A 23,190-nucleotide genomic window follows, 5' to 3' on the forward strand; every position below is an offset into this window, starting at 1 on the left:
ACAGAGATTCAGAAGCTACCCTGTGTCACTCAGCATGAATCGAGGAACTCAGCCTGTTCAATCTCAAAGCGCCTGCTTCTTCCATTACACCACTTCTCACGACATCACTTGTTTTAACAGTCATGTTTGACTCTGCCCTCGAAGACATTTGGGGCAATAAAGCCTTACCAGACATGACGGTGTATAATCCTAAGTGTCCCACCATGATAGTAAGGAGGCAGCCTTACAGACCATGAGTCCCAGCACACTAGCCTGACACATCAGTGATTGTGTAGATTAACTCAAGCAGTCACAAGTACCCAACCTAGTGCCAGCCCTCATGCATTGACCCATCCAATCCTTCTACACATATTGATTGAATGCCTATCATGTCTATGTCAGGATGTTTCCTAAACCCTGGGGAGATATAACCGTGAACATGGCAGACACACATCCTCACTACTCAAGTCTCACATGAAATGTCCTCACCCAGAGCTGCACCCCCAAGGTCTTCTCCTCTCCTCCACCCCTCACTCTCACCCTCATGGCCATACTTTAGCTTCTTTCTAGCACTTATCAATACAAAGAAAAATTTATCTTCTTTGAGTTTGTTTTGAAAAATGGATTTGACATGCTGGTTCTGCCCAAGGCTCATTTCTCCTCCATACTGCTCCCCAGTAGATGCTGGTCCATACTCCTGGCTCAGACTCAGTGGCCCACACCCACCAGTTAACCATCCTGGGGCCAGTGACCCTTCCTCTTCTGATAGTGGATATTGGGAATACATCCACTGTGCCCCTTCCTGCGTAAACCAGACTCCTCTCTACAACACCCTTCCCAGGCCCCCACAGTTTGCTCAATCATACAAAATAGGCCCAGAGCATGCCAACAGCCCACCCACTACTTCTCACTGCTGAGCACTCTCCCGTGAACAGATTTCACATTTAGTAATTCCAGTGAAACAAGACGTAAGTATAGAAGGGCTTCTGGCATTTATTCATTCATTCAACATACATCAATGAGCATTTCCCATGTTCTAATCCCCATGTGCCAGGTTTGTAGTGATCAATAGACAAGCACAGTCTTCGGGTTCTCACAGTGTAGAAGAGACACATGTTCATCATCAGAATAGCACACGGTGGTAAGAGCCATAACAAGGAACTAAGGCCATGTGACCCCAGACAGGGTAGGTCAAGAAAAGCTTTCCAGAGGAAATAACACATAATCTACAAATCATAATATAACAACCTGATAGTAATCTAAATAATAATAATGATCCAGGAGTAAACCAGGGGAAGGTAGGAGGAGAATGAACATGTGGATCAGATGAGCTAGGGGGCAGGGAGTCTGGGGCCAACCATGGTGGAGCTCACACAGGATATGGAGTAAGCCCTACTCAGATGACCCCTCACTTTTTTCTTTCCCTCTTGATCTGATCGGATCCACCCTTGGCTTCCCCATTTCTCCTCACCTCCCCTCCTCTTCTGGGCTTCGATTCATGTTGTCAAAACCCACTGCCATCAGCTAAGACAGGGTACTCAGGCCCAGTAGCCCACTGAGGGGGCTCTGGGCAGCCCTGCTCAGGAGACCAGGCCAGAGGATGGCAGCACCTCTGTGCACCTGTGAATTACTTAAACAACTGTGGTCCATTCTATGGACTCAAGTGTGCTCTAAAATCTAATGTTCACGTTTTCAGAAAAGCCCTAAGATCACCTAGTTACCTTCTAAAGCAGCTCGTGGGACTCTCCTTCAGCAGTGGCATTGAAAGGATATTGCACTGAAATGTGCAGGAATGGATTTGGCAAGTATCAACTTAGCAGATGAATTAATTCATTTACAATATAGTCACTATTGCTGGACACTATGCTGAGTATTATGGAGACACAGAATTTAACAAGAGACTGATCCTGTTCCCAGTAAGCTTACAGACTGCAGCAGGAAGAGAAGACACCAAAAACTATGATACCAGCAATAAGTGCCACGGCTGTAGGGGGTTACTGCAGGGACTACTCAGCACCCATCAGGAAATGCACACAGAAGGTTATGACACAGTTTCTATCTTTAAAAAATATTGACTGTAGCAGAGAGAGGAGATGTAAGAAAGAAGAAAGTACCGTACTGCATGTGATCAAAGTCTCCTCCAGGTCTTTGCCAGTAAAGGAGATGGGGGAACACTTCTGGACAAGACACCCCCAGCTCTAGGCCACAGAGTACGGCTGTAGTTTAGGTCAAGGGGACAAGGGAAGCACATTCCATGAGCAAAGACAAAGAGACCAGAAAGCCCAGCAAAGAGGCAGGAAGGGGCCATTCAATTTGGCTGGAGTAGAGACCCAGTGGTGGGAATGAGGTTGGGAGGGGCAGATCCCTCAAGGCCTGGTTGCCAGACTAAGACAGCTGTGCTTTGTTCTAAAAGAAACTCAAGTGCAATCTACTCATCTCTCTGACATCCGAGTTCTGAAAACTGGCACAGGGCAATTGCAGAGCACTTGTTATATGAGCAGCCCACCTGCAACGATGGTGAGGACACGTACGACCATCATCTTCACTTTCTGCAGCATCTCCATGGCTTCTGAGGGCTTCACAGTCTGCTGGAAAACTTCACACATCTCAACAACACTTAGAAAAAATATATATACAATGACACAAAAGGGTAAAAATGTGCAACCCATGTGTATCTCTACTGTGTAGGTTAAGTTATAACACACATGTAAGAACCATCCTCCCTCCCTGCATAATCATATTTTCTTCATAGGAACATAAGAAAACACAGATAACACATTCTGAACCTTTAGAAAACTTTAGGTCTCCAGAATTATTTCAAAGCATCAATTTTGTGGCCAATAAGCTTAATACTTGCTTTTCTTTCTTATTTTGTTCTATTCTTTTGAAATGCAAAGGTAAATGTTGAAAAGGTGTCAAAACATGATGATATGAAGAGCTAAGGTATAAACTCCCTCTGTGGAGAACTTAAAAATTTGAGATAAAACCTGAGATTGGTGGAGAATGGGGCTGCCAGGACCACCTCAGCTCAAAAGACAATTCAAAGAAGAGCACTAAAGTCAAACGGGGTATAGTTGGGGATCAGAGCACTAAAGTCAAACAAAATATAGTTTGACATCAGAAGCAAGGAGGAGATGAGGAAGGAAGCTCTGAAAACTAGCAGTCAAATTCCAAGGTAGCAATGGTTATTCGTGCCGGTGGCTACCTGTTTCACCAACTAAAGACATCTTTCCAACTCATAGAACATGACTGGATTCAAGGTACAGCTCTGGAGTAATAGAACCAACAGAAAATAAGTCAGCCTGCCTGGCAAATGAACCAGGGTTGACATGGCATCTCCAATCTCCATGTGGGCCAGAGAGGAAAGCAGGGAGAAACAGAGACCAGGGACCACCCTAACAGTATTTTCACCCACAGAAAGGACAGGTAGGGACAGCTGCAGCATCTCTGGGCCTCTGCACACCAGGAGGCACAGAGTCTCCAACCTAAGGCAACAGACTGCTTCCAAGGCATGACAACTAACAAGACTGGAGCTTTTAAGAACAGGTTTCTATTGACATAACATTCAGGGATAGGAGGGCTTGGAGGTGGATCAACCACGTGAAGTCTGGCAGAATCAAAAGAGGGCAGAAGCCAGCAGCTGCCTGGCCCTTTCCTGTGGTTAGCTACAACTGGAAACATAACTTCCTGTGAAGCAAGCAGCTTCATGTTCTTGTGTGTATACTGAGTCATAGGACCCTTGGCTGCCAGAGGATATGAACAGAAAAATTGTTTATGCAGCTAGTCTTGGGATAAGTGAATAGAATAAGGGGCTTTTGCTTCTGAGAATAAAATAACTTACTTTTGAAATATTTTGAATAAATTGTAATTTATTTGAATGCCAAATAATGAGTCGAATTATGAAAAAGAATGACTGGACCTGAATTGCTCTATGTTGAAGCCAACTTCAGAGTGTAAAGAAAGTTGAAGTCAAAAAGAACTACTTATGCTGGTTCACTGTAATTCCTGCATGGTTCTAATTTACAATTACTGCGGTAGAGAAAAAAACAAAGTGAATTCGGCTTTTTATTACCTTTGATCTGTCAGTGGGATTTGTTGCCAGTATTTAGTCAATACAAATAATCCTTTTAGGTATTTCTCCAAAAAGGAAGATGGTTTGAAACTATAAGGAAAGTCAATCATCTCTTTCTTGGTTCTCTCTTCCTTTTCTGATGTGACATTCTTTCCGGTGGTTGCTTTAATGAAAATCTCAAAAAGTGGCTGAAACAAAGTTCTTGTGGAAGTTATCCATTCAGAGTTGTTAAACAGAAGCCCTTTCCTCCAGAGAGCTATTCTACTTAAAACATTATGGATTGCTTTTTCAAGTTGATGATGAGTTATATTCTGACTCAAAGGTGTGTCAAAATATAAACTTTTACTCAAATCACCTTCATAGTCACTTTTAATTCCACTGGAGGCCTCTAAAACTGTTTCTATGGTTTTCAAAAGGTTATTTGGATGCTGAGTAAATGTCATCGACAGATTAGAAACATTCCAATTATCTTTCTTTAAGTTTTTCCAAAGAGCTTCTAAGGTGAGATTGATCACCATTTTCAAGAAAGATCCTATTTCTGTGCTGTTTTGTGATAATATTTTATCCAAAAAAGGGATCACTTCATGAATTATTTCCCATATTATATCTTGAGGGCCACTATGACTGGAAATTGGATTAGGGTATAAGAAGTCCATTTGGTTGGTAATGTTATTTATAGGAACTAAGCAACCCAGAATTTCTTCCCATAAGTTGACAGAATCCATAGAAAATGTCTGAGTCTCATTGTTAAACGCTACCACAAGACTCTTCACATCTTCCAACTTGATTTTCACAGATGTTAAAAATTCAGCAATTTCTTCCAAAATATCAGAAAAGTCCTTAGATTGGTTCATATATGAGAGTATGCTCGGTGACATACTGAAAATATCAGAGTTTGATGACATATAAGGTTCTACCCCAATCATTTCAAAGGCCAAGTCAAGAAATGGCACCAACAAATCATTTATCTTTTCAAATGTGAAATGATCTATTTTTTTCAAAGTAGCTATTTCTTTCACAAGATTTTGAACACTTTGTTGCATGATGGAATACAGAGTGTCAAAGAATTTCACACTGTCCTTGGTATTAGAGATAAAACGAGTTTTAAAAACTGTGGCCATTTTCCCTGAAACTTTCTTGACCAGCTTAAGAAGTTTCACAATGGAGTCCACTGACGTAGCAAGATCTCTCAGGTCAGCACTGTCATTCAACAGCATGACCAGAGTCCCAGACATTTCTAAGAGGGGTTTCAGGACACGACTTTCTTCACTAGCTCTTGAAATAGCACCAACTAATCTCTTAGTAATTTCTAATGTTGCTCTGTTTCTTAGAGGGAATGAATTATTTATAAAGAAAAGCAAATCTGTTAGATTAGCAAGTATAACTTCTTGGAGGGTAGGATACAAAGCATAGAAGTCCTTATTAGGAGAGTTTAAAATTGTATCCAGAAGTCTTGCCATCTCTGTTGAACATTCTCTTACAAGGTGAAGAGCTAACCCAAGATCTTGATTGAGTTTGAAGAAGTCCTCAGACTTATTCACATGGAAAAACAACTGACTCACCATGGTGAAAAAGTCTATATTATTTTCAGTCTTATTTTTCATTGAAGTTTCCGTGAGAAGGGCATTAAATAAATCTTGCATGAACTTCAGTCCTTGATGAGTATCAAAATAAAATTCTCCATTGTCTAATATAAATGAACTTTTCATTAGGTGATATATAGTCTCCTTTAAACTTGAAAAAATGTTCATCAATCTGTCTTGTTTCATCAGGGTAAGAAATTGATCCAGTTTCAGAATTTCTAGAATTTTATCTTTTGGGACAAAACTGTAAATATATATATATATATATATACTTTTAATTTTATTTTTAATACATTAACAGTGGAAACATTAAGATATGTAGTGATTTATATTATTTTATTTGTTTTATAATAGCATCATGGGAAGATAATACTGAGCAAAAGATGACATGCTAAGATAATTTCAGATGAAACTCAATATTTTGTTGCCAAATAATGAAAAGAGTGAGGAATTTCATGAACAAATTCTGTTACAGTTCTTTGAACCTAGCAACTTAAAAAGCCACCTACTTTTGCTTATGAAAAAGGTTAAAATGGCTTTTACTTAGGAAAGAAGGTAAAATGACTACAATGTGATTCTTGATGTAAGAGATAAGTCTCTGAAAAGTGGTTAGCATATTTATATTTTTCTGAGCTTTAGAAGTACTAGCAAATTGCTTAGACAGATGTATCAACGTGACTCGGCTGAACAATAGCTGCAGAAGCCCCTTTCTTGTATGTTTCTCATCTGGGTGGGCTACAGGGGAGATTCCCTCATGAGAGTTCCAGGATAGATGGGAGTTATAGCCATTTTGTAATATAAATACATCTTCTCCCAGCTATTCAATCGAACGCTAATCTAGGTGTTGCTATTAAGAGATTTTGCAGATGGAGTTAAAATCCCTGATCAGTTAACTTTAAATTAGTCAGAAGGGATACTGTCCTGAGTGGTCCAGGAAAACTCTGAAAGAGGGCATAGAACCTCTGTAACTTAGAGGCACAAAACCACTGCCGGGTATTCAGAGTCAGTGGCTCTCCCTTCCCCTGATCTTCCTTCCTGACCACCTGTGGACAAGGAGCTTTCACTAATGCCCACGGTGCCCCTGCCTGCTGTGGGCGCCCCTGCCTACTGTGGGCCTCCCTGCCTGACAGTCGGCCCTACTGATTGCAGACTTACTTAGCCAGCCCCCAAAATTGTGTAAGCTGATTTCCTTGGATTAAATCCTTTGATGGTTTTTGTTACTCTGCTTGAAACTTGACTAAAGCAGACATCATGGAATAAATTGGAATTTCCCTCCAGCCTTTTCACTGGCAAACTTCAAATGAGATTTTTAAAGTTATATGAAAAGAAGATAATGTGATTATCAATTTTTATGTCTCTAAATGCAAATATCACAGTAGATTCATTGGGTTGAGAATACTTAAGCCCCTAGTTGGTGATTAGACAGTTAGTATAGCAATTCAAATTGTGGCAATCCTGTATATGCATGTACAGCTACGAAAACTAATTTTTCAGATCCATATAAAATAGAATTCACAATTGTTTTCATAATCTAAAAATGTAAGAATAATATATGATTAATTACCCTGGGCTGGGTTTATGTTTTTCTAGATGACAGTAATCAAAATTCTTTTACCTTGACATTTTGATAAAATATTTATTAAGACAAATTTACATCAAAGATCTTTCAAAGGTATTAGATACAAATACTGTTTTTGACATGTCTATACTCCAGAAAATAAAGTAGTTTGAAATATATCACAACTGCATATATGACACAAAGCAAAAGTATACTCACCTCACCTCTGCAAAAACATCTTTGTGGAAATCTTTCAGCAGAAAAGATACTTTGTTCTCAGAATCTTCCTTTAGCAAAAGCGAGAAGAATGTTTTCAAAAGCTGTTCCATGAAATCTACCATGCTTCTCAGAGAGAGAACTGTTTTCCTACTAGTTTCTGACTGCATATGGTTCAAGATAAGGTTAATGAAATTCATTATTTGAAGGTCAGTATCATTTAAGTTCCAAGCTGCTTCTTTAGAATTCCCAGCCAAGTTATTGATCGAATTAATTAGGATGTTTTCAAAAAGCAGCTGAACAACTGAGAAATTAGTCATCTGTTCTTGATTTAGCAGATGGGTAAGAAAGGCAACATCAAAATTGCCTTCTCTAGATATATTTTTTAAAGAGCCCCAAAAAGTAGTAATAGCTTTGGCTAACAAAGCTATATCTTCAGTTGAACTCTCATTGGTCACAGGAATGAATAATGTTTCTATCATTCTGGAGTAATCCTCATTTCCATATTCCTGAAGCCAGTTTTTTGTGACCAGTAGAAAATCTTCAATAATTTCTAATGTCTTCAATGACGGTGAATCCAGGATTTCCAGGAAATGGGCAAATTGCAAAGTTACGTTTTGAAGAGCCACTGAATTTATACCTTTGATTCCTTTGTTCATTTCAGAAAGCAGGTGTCTGATTCTAAAATCTTGGGTTAGGTCTTTCATGATTTGTTGAAACTTGGGCCATAGTTCTTCAAAGTTGTAAGGTGTTTCACTTTTTTCAATAAAACTTGGTAATGCTTCTAAACTGCTAACCGTGAGGTTTGCATTCTGGAGCATCATGAATAAAGAGAGTAGATTATGAGTACTTTTTTCTAGGCTCCAGTCTTCAGAAATCAATTGTACTGTCCTTTCCAAATTTGAGGAAATAATATTTTGAACAGATGTCTCTGTGTCTTCATTAATGTTAAGGATCTTGTTTAAACTATCTAGCTTGTCAAGAATATTTTCACCTGATGTAACTTTTGTAAAGTTGACATTTTTAAGTTTTTCTATGATTTGCAAAGCAACTTGCTTTATGGGACCACTAGGACAAAGTTCAGAGATGCTATCCCTAGTTTGATTTATTGAAGGTGGGACAAATGGTAATATCTTATGCCAAAATTTCTGCACAGTTTTCACAAGAGAAATGTTAACATGGAAGACTTCAGAGAGCTCCAGAAGAATAGAATTCCAGCCCACTAATTCATGAATAATGCAGACCACTTTCCTAGTTATTTCCATTCGGGAGCTTTCATTTGAACATGGTGAATCTTCACCTTGGGGAGACAGGTGGAAATGATCGAGTATACTGGCCACTTTGCTATAAAAGGAAGAAGACATGAGCCCATGGACATTGCAGGGGTCTACCTTTGAATTCTGCTGAAATCTGGAATTTGTGTGATTCCAGCACCAAACCACAGGAAAACAAGTTAAAGCCTCTGAAATAATATCTGGCTTATCTGATACTAATTCAATTATATCCAAAAGAATTTTTATCACAATTGAGAAGTCTTCCTTGGTGATATTTGAAATGGTTATGCCATGAAGGAGTGTGAAGCTGTAGACATCCTTGAGGCCTTCAGTGATGTTTTTACCAGGTACTCGCTGCAGGAGCCTTACAGCATGAGGAAGCACATAGTACACATCTATCACAGCATCCGCAACATCTTTAGGAAACAGGCGTGAGAGCTGCAGCAGATGATTAATATTCCAAGAATGCGAGCTGTCTACAAATTTTTCCATCAAGCCAACAAGCAAATTGACCCCTAAATTGCCAGTTCCCACACTACCGATATTCTTAAAGAAATCCATTAGGCTTACACTAATTTGTTCAAGCTGATCCACTAAAAGGTCTATGTCTGCCTTCTTAAGAGTATGCATGACAGAAGTTACCTTCTTCAAAGCTTGCATATAACCTGCATTTTGTGGACTAGTGTGATGAACTGCAGGCATTAAGGAATTGAACACATCCCTTATCAGTTGAATACCAAGACCCGTAGCTTTCATTATTTCAGGTGAAATTATTATTTTTGGTGAATTTTGGATGTCATGAGATAAGCTGAAGGCAAGGTAACTAGCTAAGTGATAAATGGAATTGCCTACACTGTTTACATCCTTTTCTTTTGGACTGGTGGCAAATATGTTTAACAAGTTTTCAGTTTTAGAAGAGGAATTATTTTCCAGGATATTAAAGTAAATACCTTTTACAAGCTTCTGAAATTCCTTCCCCAGTGTTATTAAATGAAGCCAAATATTTTGAAACTGATTAGAAATTTCATCTGACATTTCTATTGGTCTTAGAATTAATTCAGTAAAATATCTCCAATTGGATTGAGATGCAAAATCAAAGTCTGTTGTTAAGTTGTTGATACTCATCCTTACTTGCTTTGTGGAATCATTTAAAAGAGCTAATAAAATCTCAAATTTAGGTTTCTTCTCTTTTTCAAAGACTGTAGTAAGTACAATATTTAGAAAGTCAGTTACATCTTTCAAGTAAATATTTACACAATTTATATGTGAGTCATTTGATGAACAAAGAGGTTTTTTTATGTTTAACACCCAAGTTACAATTTTTAATATAGAGTTCATTTTGTTTTCTATATCTCTGAAATTCTCCAAAATATTTTGAAGATGGCCTTGTGAAAAACTGGAGTTAGACAACAAATACAAATGGTTTATAACATCTAACCATACAATGCATCCTTTCAGCCTGCTAATTGTGTTCTCACAGGAAAATGTGGAATTTAACATGCCTAGAATATGTAACATCCTCTGTGAGGTATTTAAATATAAAAAGCCATCTTCTAAAATAAACTCAGTAACATTTTGGAAAATATCAGCACAGGAAAACAAGTCTCGATCATGTGATACATTTCTAAGAAATACTATTGCTTCTCTTAGCTCAGTGATGATATTTTCAAATTTTTCTCCATAATTTGTGAGATTATTTGAAAGAAAGTCATTTATTGGATCTAGATTTCTGTCTATATATTCTGAGGTACTGCTAAACTCAATGAAAACTTCAAGCAGAGAATTTAAAAACTCTATGCTTGTACTTGCGTTGAATGGAAATGTCTTCAACTGATGCAGGGCAGTTTCCATGGTGAAAAGGGATTTCTCCATTTGCTCCAAGTTCAGTTTTTTTACTGAAACTAATGCATTACCTAAAGCTACCAAAAAATCCCTGAGATCCAGGAAGTCCTCCCAATCATGGAAGTCACTGGCTTGAGTTACATTTTTAAACAAATTTAATATAAGTCTAGCAACATTATGGGTGGGAAATATACCCTGGCAGCTTTTAGAGACTTTCACATCATTTTCCAATTCATCCAAAAGCTGAGTGAAACCATGATGAAGAGATGCGAAAACATTCATGTCAAACTTAAATAATTGAGATATGGTTTCCCAGATTTCAGTCCACATTTGAAGCCATGAAACGGTACAGTGAATGGACATAAACTTGTTGAACACACTGACATTTGCTGAGAGGTTTGAAAAAATTTGTGCCAATGGAAAAACAAATGAAGACTCCTCACTTGTTGAATAATTTATGGAAGAAATGTGTTTATTGTCCGAAATCAAGCATTTATTATCCAATAGGTCTTCTACTGAACTGTTGAAGAATTGGCTCATATATTGAAATAAAGAAATACGAAAATCTTCATCAATTCTGAGCAGCTGTTTGAGGCCTGTCAAAGTAGTGTGGATCACTTCCAGTTCTTGGCCCTCTGTAGACATGAAGGATTGGGCATGAAGCTCCAAAAAGTTAAAAATTGAAAGCAATTGCTGACAATAAGATACATTAGAAATTCCCCCAAGAACCTCTGCTGTCTTATATAAAAATGCAAATGCTTTACTCATGTTTTGGAAATTAAATTGTTCTATGATATCTGAAATGTGTTTTGAGATTTGTGTAAGGAAAGTCAACAAAGAGCCTCTACTCTGAATATTCAATAATTCATAAATATATTGGTAAAATGAAGAATAAATTTGCAGAAGTAAAGCTGAATCCTTGTCCTGGAAGACATTTAGGTGTATGTGAGTCAAAATTTTATCAACTTCTTGTTTTTGTGGTTCAGAAAGGGCTGAGAAAAGATCAGATGCATTCCTGATAGCATAGACTGTGTTCAGAGCTTCTGAGATCTGTTCCTGCTCCAAAAATCCAAATTCATGGAGACTATTTATTATAGTCTCACTTAAACATACAAAATCTATGTTCATAGCTGGTGATTTAGGCCAATCTGAATGGAACAACTGGGAAAAGTTAAAATTTGTACTCAGAATCTCATTTTCTGGAACAGAAAAATTTAAAAGTGTAAAGAAGTTTTCCAATTTAGCTCTTTTCCCTTTTGAATTCCCATAGACCCATAATTCTAGTAATTTGGGATTAATTTCAAAAAGTATTAATTCCATGAATCTCAAAAGATTTTTTGGTTCCTTCCTTATCCAGTGACTTTCGAGAATTTTTTGCATTTTCCAAATCACTTCGTTGCCAAATTCCAAGAGTTTCTGAGCATCAGTGGCAGATGGGTCTCTCTTTAAACTTTTTAAATGATTTGTCCACAGAGAACTTATATTCAGAATATCCTCTGTGAGAGATGGGAGGTTGTGGAAACTGGGAACAATGGAGGAGTCAAAAAGATCAGGCAACAATAATTTCTCAAAAAATTCCACAAATGATAAAAGAAAGTTCATTTGTTCATCCTCAAGGGTGTGCAACTTCTTTTCCATCATTAGAAGGTGCTTTGTGAAATTTAAAGCCCTGTAATATTAATTGAATTATTTTAGTATAAAATAAAAAAAATTTTGATTTATCAAATTTCCAAGTTAATACTCATTTATTGATAGTAAAACACAAACGAAACATTTAATAGACAACATGATTTCCAACAGAAATTAAACTAATGTGAGCACTTGAAAGTGTTTTAGAAATGCACAATGAAGTTATATATATTTAGCTTAAAATGTTTCCTACCACCAAAAAGAATGCATTCTCAATTATTTTCCCCCAGCATATTTAACAATAATATGTATGATTATTAAAGATAAGTTTGCTATTTATGCCAGAAGAATCTTAGGATTTAATTCCATTTCTTTTTTTTTTTTACTTTTATTTGAATTTATTGTTTAACTGACAAATAATAAAGTGTATATATTGGTGCAATGATGGGCACCTGTAATCTCAGCTACTCTGGAGGCTGTGGCAAGAAGATTGCTTGAGTCCAAGAGTTTGAGTTTTTAAAAAGAAATTGTATCTAAAATGTCTTGGCATATAAAGGTAGCACAAATAGTGGAGTGCATTAGAAACCATGCCTGAATGGTTTCAGCAAGGTGTGGGCATTCCCAGTCCTGGAAGGCAATTCCAGTGCTCTTCCAACAATACTATATACATGCTACTGTTAGAAACTCATTATTATATATATATATTATATATGGGGTAACTTATCTCCAGGTGTTTAATTTTAAAATACAGAGTTCTCAGAAGGGCAACTCAGACACTGTAAGTCCCCTCTTGTAATAGAAATCCACACTTGCAGAACTAACTTCTACTAACTCAGAAGTTACAAGTCCACTTTTGACATCCTTGGGGTTACATGTGTTTCAGAATTCAGGATGTTCATCCTTTAGAAACGTAGCATGGTACAGGTATCAGATATGTATTCATGCATCTCAGTGAGGGCTGGGACAGCCCTGATCATCAACATATTAACACTTCCACAGTGAGACCTGTGAATGATCTCGCGACGCAGGATAATACACTTGAAACTGCTTCACATCAGTTCATGCTAAATCTCTGCTGAATGAGTTGTGATGTCAACCATAAGAAAAGCCTCTATTTTCAGACTTTGTAAGAGTTCAGAATTGTGGGTAAGGAATTTTTGACCTTTATTGGCTATTTATGCCTTAAAGGGTAAATTACTTCCTAAGTTTTTTAACCCTCTGCTCCTGTTGTATAACACACTGTCTGACATAGGACAGACATAGACCTACCAAAGGCAAGGATGCTGTTTACTTCCCTGATAGCTGAGACCTGAGCACCCCACACAAAAATATAATCTTAATTTAGTTAGTTGTTATTTTTAGGACAGAATGGGTTCTCTGAAATAATTCCTGGGGAAAAAAAATCCCATCAGGAAAGGGAACGTTCTACTAGGAATTCAACATAAACCTTGCCTAAATCCAGCCCTCCCTAAGAATAGATGCCTAACTACCATCCAAGTCATTGTGCCTTGATAGAGGAGAATATAAAACTCTCTTTATTTGTATTGGGAACTCAGAGGGTTATGGAATAGCAATAGAATAATAAATTGAAGTAGAAGTAGTACTACTAATAGAATTATTGCCACATGTTTTTATATTACTCTAGTAATTTAGTTTATAAAGCACTTGCACAACTACAATCTTAGTTAATCCCTACAACAGCCTTTTGAAGTACACATCATTATTTCCCTTTCATGAAAAAAGAAACTTTTTATTTTTTTTAATTGGCAGATTCAAGCTGTTATTATGTAGCATGACTAGGAGATGACCCAGGTTTTGTCATTTCAAGTTCAGCTTTCTTGATATAAATTGCGCTTAATGTTCAATGATTTTTAATTCATTAAAATAAACATCTAATTATCTACTACTATCCATGATGAAAGACACTGTGCCAACTGCTATGGGTCTACAAATATAAAATTAAACCTGTCCTTGTGCACATGTAGACTAGTTTTGTGCTGGTTTTCCAGGGCTATTAAATTTTTGAGGCTTTCAGGAAAGAAGAATTAAAAATCTGACATAGGCAAGAAATTGATTCTCTAGAGGGTCCATCCCATTGTCCTTTCTTCTGTTCCTACTAATAGCTGGGCTTAAGAAGCTCTATAGGAATGACTAATCCCCATTCCAGACAGATACAGCAGAATGGTTCTCCAACTTTGGTGTGCACTGGAACCACCTATAGAATGTGTGAAATATATAGAAACCTGGGTCCTGTACACAGAGCAAGATTTCATATGTCTGAGGCAAGGTGCAGACATTCTTATTTTTAGCAATCTTCACAGATTTAATCCATTCTCAAGTTTGAGAGTTACTGCTCTTATGCAAAACATCTCTCCCATCATGTTCCAATACACCCCACAAATAACAGAGTATACCTTTAAACTGGACACACTATTCATAACCATACATAAAAGTCTGCATTTCAATACATGTGCTGAAATAGGACAGCAGAAAATAGTCTGACAAATTTAGTTCCAAAGACCACTTCGCTCTCCCAGGAGTCTTTGAAACTAACAGAATCTATAGTATTGATTTCCTGCTTAAACTCTAGGCAACTAGCTAAGACAATTTTTCAAAAACAAATACCTTATTTTTGGAGCATCTATTATAAATCATGTTATTATTGAAGGAAAGTTTTCTTACTACGATCTGTATTTCCTTTCAAAATCCATTGAGTCGTACATTCTATTAAACAACTTGATACTTGAGCCATACACTCTATTAAAGGAATATTTATTGAACAGCTCATATGAAATATTGTGTCAATATCTAAATCAGGCTCATGAATTTTAAAGAGTGCATATCCTATAATTAGGTTTTGATTATCTTCAGATGATAATTAAATCAAGACCTAGAAGTTGGATTTGGATAACTTACCTGGATATGGAAGCTGTTGGAGACTTGAGTAAGTTATTCAAAAATTGAAAATAATTATCACTGATAATTTTCCAATCCATGTTTTCTTCAAAACAAGGAGATTCCTCAGGAAAAGCTAAATAAAAAGACATTTCCTACATTAATTATAAACTGGTTATAACAGACAAATCTAATAAAGTGAAAAATGCTAGAGTAGTTCACCTAATATGGTTGAAAATGTTAAAAAAAAAAAAAAAAAAAAAAACAAAGATGATTAGGAATCTTTCTAATTTGACTTGTGCTTCCAGACAAGATGAAGTACCAGTCACTGGCCATCGAGCAATGTAAGATACTGATCCATGAAAGGCAGTAAACAACAGAGCGAGACCTATGATTATCCCAGCTCGCTGCTTTAAGTGAGTCCAGGCCATGGCACAGGAAGGAGAGACTGAACCACAGTCCATTGGACATGCTGAGCTGGGAAAAAGCTTAGACTCTGAAAGACAGCTAGAAACCACAGGTCAGAGTGCCAGAGAAGGCTGCACAAGGCAAGGAAATTGTCAGTGTGCTTCGCGTGAGTATTCAGATGAGTAATAATCAACACAGGCATTTGAGGAAACTACCTGAGACCATGGAAGAAAACACCCAAAAGAATTAGAGGTGGTTGGGTGCGGTGGCTCACACCTGTAATCCCAGCACTTTGGGAGGCCGAGGCAGATGGATCACCTGAGGTCAGGAGTTTGAGACTAGCCTGGCCAACATGGTGAAACCCCATCTCTACTAAAAATACAAAAAAATTAGCCAGGTGTGGTGGTGGGTGCCTGTGATCCTAGCTACTTGGGAAGCTGAGGCAGGAGAATTGTTTGAATCCGGGAGGGGGAGATTGCAGTGAGCCAAGATCACGCCACTGCACTCCAGCCTGGGTGACAGAGCGAGACTGTCTCAAAATAAATAAATAAATAAATAATTTTTTTAAAAAAAAAGGATTAAAGATAACAGTTTCTGGTGGTCAGGACCAGGAATACACTTTGTTTCCATCAGCCAGACTGAAGTATTCATAATTCATTAGTCATTGAGTAAAGTACAAAAAAAAGGGTCTTGCTTCAGGAGCGGGAACTATTTATCATCGAACTGAGCACTTTGCCAGTCTTGCCTAACAAATCTTAAAAACGAGATCCTAAAGAATCAAATTATTTCAAGCAATTTGTTTCAAGATTATTTATAGGCATGCAAAAATAATTAGCACAAAACAAGGTTAAAATTTGTAATATTTGGAACTCAATAAAAAATTAGCAGACATGTAAAGAAGCAGAAAAATATGACCCAAAAAGAAGAGAAAAATTAATCAATCAAAAGTAACAGCAATGATAGAACTAGCAGAAGGGAACGTTAATCACATAAAATGGTTTATGTTATTTAGTTTATACTATTAGGTTGATGCAAAAGTAATTGTGGTTTTTGCCTTTAAAGGTATAGCAAATTTATTTAAAAGCAATTACTTTTGCACCAACCTAATATATAATTTACATGCTCAAAAAAAGGCAAAATTTGTAAGACTGGATAAAACAAGATCCAATTGTATGCTACTTGTAAGAAATGCACTTGAAATATAAGGACATAAACAAGTTACAAGTAAAAGGATGGAAAAGGCATACCACTCTAACACTAATCAAAAGAAAGCTATCAGACAAAGTAGGTTTCAGATGATAACATAATTATCATTTCATGATGATAAAAGTATTAATCAAGAACATATAACAATTCTGAATGTTTGTGAACATTACAACAGAGCTTCACAACACATGAAACAAAAATGAATAGAAATCTAAGAAGAAATAGAAAAATGTATAATTATAGTCAAGATATTTCAATGCTGCTCAAGACAAAATATCAGTAAGGAAACAGAAGATTTGTACAATACTATCAAACAACTTGAGGTAATTGCTTTTTATAAAATAATGCCACCCAACAGCAACGTAACACACATTCTTCTCCAGCGCATATGGAGCATTTACCAAGGTAGATCATATTCCAGACCATAAAGAAAGTCCCAATAAACTTAACAGGATTAAAGTCCTACAAAGAATGTTCACTGGTTAAAATGAAATTAAATTGGAAATCAGTAACAGAAATATTTCTTGAAAATCCCAAATATTTGAAAAATAATTTCTAAATAACTCATAGATGAAAAAAGAAATCAAAAGGAAACATAGAAAGTACTTTGAACTGAATGAAAATGAAAGTACAACATGCCAGTATTAGTGGGATGCCTCTAGGAAAAGTATTTAAGGGAAAATGTATACCACTAAACACCTACATTAGAAAACATAATGGTCTCAAATTGATGACCTCATCTCCCATGCAAAGCAATTAGAAGAGTCAGTTAAACCAAAACTAAGTAGAATAAAGAAAGAAGAGTGGAAATCAAGGAAGTAAAAATAAAAACAGTAGAGAAAAATGAATGAAATCAAAGGCTGGTTGTTTGAGAAGATCAATAATAAGATTGATAAGCCTCTAGGCAGAGTGATCAAGAAAAAATGGCACAAGTTATCAATATCAACTATGAGAAAGGTGCTATTACCACCGATTCTATACAAATTAAGAAGTTAATAATAGAATACAGTTTAAAAAAAAAACCCTTATGATACTAAATTGAACAACTTGAGTAGCCCTAACGTATATTAAAAATTGAATTTGTAATTAAATATCTTCTAATAAAAAACCCTAAAAGCCTAGATGGCTTCATTAGTGAATTCTACCAAACATTTAAGTGAGAAATAATACCCATCCAACACAAACTCTTGCAGAAAATTGAAAATAAGAGAATACTTCTGAATAATTCTATGAGCTTATGATTATAAATATAAGACAAAGACAAATTAAAAAAGACTACTACAGACCACTGTCCCTCATAAAAACTGATGCAAAATGTTAAACAAAATTTTAACAAATTAAATCCAATAATAGATAAAAAGGTAATACATTTTGATCAAGTGGAGTTTATCTCAGTTACGCAAGGTTAATTTAACATTTAAAACAATCAATGCAATTTACTATATGACTAGAATTTTTTAAAAAACTAAATTCAAAAAAATTAAAAAGAAAAATCATCTCAATAGATGCAGAAAAACATTTGACAAATCTGACATCTATTCCTGATTAAAAGCTCTTGCCAAAGTAGAAATAAAAGAAAACTACTCTAACCTAATAAAAAGTATCTATGAAAAACTATAGCTAACATTATACTCAATTGCCAAAGATTAAATGCTCCTCTTCCAGGATCAAGGAAAAGACAAAGATGTTACCTTTCATCATTTCTATTCCATATTATACTAGAAGTTATAGCCAGTGTAATAAGAATGAATAAAATAAAGACATACAAAAACAATTAAATCATCTTTATTCACAGATAACATGATTTATAGACAATCTGATGAAAACTATAAAAATACTAAAAAGTGAATTTAGCACATTTGCATGATACAAGACGAATATACAAAACTTAAATGTATAGTTATATATACATTTATATGAGCAACAAATTATTGAAGATCAAAATTTTTAAGAATCAAACAATTTATAAAAGCATTAAAAGTATTAAAATCTTAGGGATAAATCTGAAAAAAGACGTGAAAGACTTTTAGAATGAACACTACAGGATTTGTTAAGGAAAAACAAAGAAGACGAAATAAATGGAGAGATATACCATGAGCTAGAACATTGAAAATAATTAAAAAGTTAATTCTCCCTTAATTCATCTATAGACTCAATTCAATCTTGGGTAAAATTCCAGCATAATTTTGAGAAACTGACAAGCAGATTCAAAAATTCATATGGAAAGGCAAATGACCTACAATAGCTAAAAACAATTTAAAAAAAAAAAAAGAACAAAATTAAAGGTCTAACACTACCTGAATTTCAGCTTTACTATAAAGCTATGATAAGCAAGGTAGTTAATTTTGGTATGAAGATAGACAAATAGATCTCTGGGATAAAATAGAGAGTTCAGAAAAAGACCCACTTATTTATATAACTACTTTTTGACAAAAATACAAACGTAATTCAATGGAAAAAGAATAGCCTTCATAAAAAATTTTGCTGGAGTAATTAGGTCCCCTTATGCAAAAGTAATCATAATAAACTTCGGTATATGCCTACACCACATACAAAAATTAACACAAAATGAATTATAGACCTAAATTTAGGACATAAATCTATTAAACTTATAGAAGAAATATATAGGCAAAAATCTTTGCAACCTTGTGAGTTAGCAAAGGTTTCTTAGCTACAACACCAAAAGCAGGATCTATTAAGAAAACAAAAAAAATAAACAAAATATCATCAAAATTAAAATGTTGCTCCTGGATTACTTGGTTAAGAAGAATGAAAAGAGAGTCCAGAGGCCAGGAGGAAATATTTGCAAAGCATATGTCTGATAAAGAGTTTGTATCCTGTATATATAGGAAAATTATAAACTAAATAATAAACAAATAACCCAATTTAAAAAGTGGGAAAGATTTGAATATACAATTTATGAACAAAAATACAGATGGCATATAAGTCCATGAAAAGATAGGTGTTCAAAATTATTACTCATATAAACGAATTAAATCCATAATAGTATACCACTACACACCTATTAGAATGATTAAAATTTAAAAGACTGATCATACCAAGTGTTGGTAAGGAAGTGGAGGTATTTTAACTCTCATGCACTGCCAATGGGAGTGTAAAAGGGTACAATGACTTTAAAAAACAGTTTGTGAATTTTGTAAAAGGCTAAGCATACAACTCCCACATAATCAAACCATTTCAATTTTAAGGAAAAGAAAGTATATTTCCAAAACGAGACTTGTCCATGAATGTTCACAGCAGCTTTACTTGTAAAGCCAGAAAGAGTCAGCAACCAAATTGTGAACTGTGTGAATGGATTGACAAACTGTGATACATCCATATGATGGATGATAAAAGGAATGAATACACTACAACATGAATGAATCTCACACTAATTAATGCTAATTAATTATGCTAAGTAAAATAAGTTAGACAAAAAAGTATATACTGCATATTTCCATTTATAAAAATTTCTACAAAATGAAAACTCAAATACAGTGACAGAAAGCAGAGCAATGGTAGCCCAGTGACAGGGCAGGAAGCCGGAATTGACAATAGAAAAGAAGCTTTTGAGAACAATGAAGACTTTCACTGTCTTAATTGTGATGACAGTTTTATGGATATATGTATATGTCAACATTGTTGTGATTACTACACATTGCATGCCTGTATGAAAATATCTCATGTTACTCATAAATATACATGCCTACTATGTATCCATAAAAATTAAAAAATTTAAAAAGCTCGGCCGGGCGCGGTGGCTCACGCTTGTAATCCCAGCACTTTGGGAGGCCGAGGTGGGTGGATCACGAGGTCAGGAGATCGAGACCATGGTGAAACCCTGTCTCTAAATGTATAAAAAAAAAAAATAAGCCGGGCGTGGTGGCGGGCGCCTGTAGTCCCAGCTACCCGGAGAGGCTGAGGCAGGAGAATGGCGTGAACCCGGGAGGCGGAGCTTGCAGTGAGCCGAGACTGCGCCACTGCACTCCAGCCTGGGCAATAGAGCAAGACTCCGTCTCAAAAAAAAAAAAAAAAAAAAAAAAAAAAAAAAAAAAAATTTAAAAAGCTCAACAATATCAAAGAATTTTTTAAACAAAATACATAAATAAAATCATCCATATCAAATTCCCTGGCCATTGGTTGTAATGCCTCAAAATTTTGACACTCATTTCGGTGAGGAAGAAAAGGGTACTAATATTAATTGCATGTGCCTACAATACTGTGCTAAGCATTTTAGAAACATCATTTTATTTAATCTTCATAAGAACTCAGTAAAGAAAACTATGTAAATTTTTATTTTACCAAGGATAAAAGTAATTAAGAATCTGTGTCAGATGCAATGTTCACTACCAAGTCCATCTGCTTCCAAAACCCATGCCAAAACACCAAACAGTTAATGCTTTATCTGCATCATAAAACTGCACTCCATAAATTTAAGTAACCATAAGATAATGTATGTCTTCTTTCCTCCACATGACTGCTCTAGTTCCCCAGCAAGTGTTCTTAACCAGGCTGAAATGGCTGAAATGGCACATTTCAGAAATACGGATAAGAACAAAGACCATTTAGATATAGGAGAAAGTTGAAACTGAATCCAAGAAATCTAAGGAATATAAGGAAATGATACAGGAGCTGAAAAATGAAATGGTCATTACAAGAAAGAATAGAACTGATCTCACAGAGCTGAAAAACACACTATAAGAATTTCGTAATACAATTGCAAGTATTCACAGCAGAATAGACCAAGCTGAGGAAACAATAACAGAGCTCTCACGCACAAAGGAGAAATAAGATCCTTTTGGGACAAGCAAATGCTAAGGGAATTCAATACCACAAGACCTGCCTCAAAAGAAATACTTAAGGGAGTGCTAAATATGGAAATGAAAGACAGTTACTGGGCACCACAGAAAAAAACACTTAAGTATATAGATCATTAACACTATAAAGAAACCACACAATCAAGTCTGCATAGTAACCAACTAACAACATGATATCAGAATCACATCTGTACATATTAATATTAACCTTGAATGTAAACAGGCTAAAACTATGCATGCTCCAATTAAAAAACACAAAGTGTAAGTTGGATAAAGAAGTAAGACACTGTATGTGTCTTCGAGAGACCCATCTCACATGCAATGACACCCATAAGCTGAAAGAAAAGGAATGAAGAAAAATTTACCAAGCAAATGGAAAGCAGAAAAAAGCAGGGCTTGCTATAGTTTGCTTTAGACAAAACAAATTTTAAACCAACAATAATTTAAAAAGACAAAGAAGGGCATTACATAATGGTAAAGGTTCAATCCAACAAGAAGAGCTAGCTATCCTACATATATATGCATCCAGCACAGGAGCATCTAGATTCATAAAATGAGTTCATAGAGACCGACAATGAAACTTACATAACCACACAATAATAGGAGGAGAATTCAACACCCCACTGACAATATTAGATCAAGACAGAAAACTAACAAAAATATTAGGGACTTGAACTTGACACTTGACAAAATGGGCCTAACAGACTTCTACAGAACTCTCTACCAGAAAATAACAGAAAACACATTCTTCTCACGTGCACATGGCACATACTGTAAAATCAACCACTTTATTGGCCATAAAACAATCCTCAGTAAATTAAAAAAAAAAAAAGTCACCAAACACACTATCAGACCACAGCACAATAAAAATAGAAACTAATGCCAAGAAAATTGCTCAAAACTACACAATTACATGGTAATTAAACAACCTGCTTCTGCATGACTTATAGGTAACAATAAAATTAAGGCAGAAATATAAAATTCTTAGAAAATTAATGAGAACAAAGATACAACAAAGAATCTCTGGGACATAGCTAAAGCAGTGTGAAGAGGGAAGTTTATAGCAGTAAACACCTGCATCGAAAATTTAGAAAGATATAAAATTCATCACCTAACATCACACCTACAGGAACTAGAAAAACAAGAGCAAACCAACCCCTTCTGCACATGGTTTCTGCAAGCAAGCTAGCAGAAAACAAGAAATAACCAAAATCAGAGCTAAACTAAGGAAAATTAAGACACACACACAAAAAAACATACAAAAGATCAATGATGCAGAGCTTGGTTTCTTGAAAGAATAAATAAGATTGATGGACTATTAGCTAGGCTAATAAAGAAAAAGAGACAAGATCTCAATAAACAATCAGAAATGAAAAAGGGAACATTACCACTGACCCCAAAGAATTTTTTTTTAAAGCCTCAAAGACTATTACAAACACCTTTATGCAAACAAACTACATAAACTAAAAGAAATGAATGAATTCCTGGAAACACAAACCAGGAAGAAACAGGATCCCTGAACAGATCTATATGAGTTCTGAAATTGAATCAGTAATTTAAAAGACTACCAAAAAGATCAGGCATAGTAGTTCACACCTGTAATCCCAGCACTTTGGGAGGCCGAGGCAGAAGGATTACTTGAGTCTAGGAGTTCAAGACCAGCCTGAGCAGCATAGCAAGACCCTGTCTCTACAAAAAATTTAAAAATAAG

General features: G+C 35.7%; 1 protein-coding gene across 1 annotated transcript in view; it reads right to left on the reverse strand.

Moving 5' to 3' along the window:
* Positions 1-23,190, reverse strand: part of ABCA13 (ATP binding cassette subfamily A member 13) — a 514,266-nt gene that overhangs the window by 393,786 nt on the left and 97,290 nt on the right. The window contains exons 16-19 of the mRNA XM_055294536.1: positions 15,070-15,184; positions 7,412-12,193; positions 4,052-5,878; positions 2,486-2,595 (exon numbers count right to left, since the gene is read on the reverse strand). Coding sequence (XP_055150511.1) covers positions 2,486-2,595; positions 4,052-5,878; positions 7,412-12,193; positions 15,070-15,184 — 6,834 coding nt within the window. The remainder of the gene's footprint in view (positions 1-2,485; positions 2,596-4,051; positions 5,879-7,411; positions 12,194-15,069; positions 15,185-23,190) is intronic.

The sequence above is a fragment of the Symphalangus syndactylus genome, chromosome 9 (assembly GCF_028878055.3).
Source record: "Symphalangus syndactylus isolate Jambi chromosome 9, NHGRI_mSymSyn1-v2.1_pri, whole genome shotgun sequence".
NCBI lineage: Eukaryota > Metazoa > Chordata > Mammalia > Primates > Hylobatidae > Symphalangus > Symphalangus syndactylus.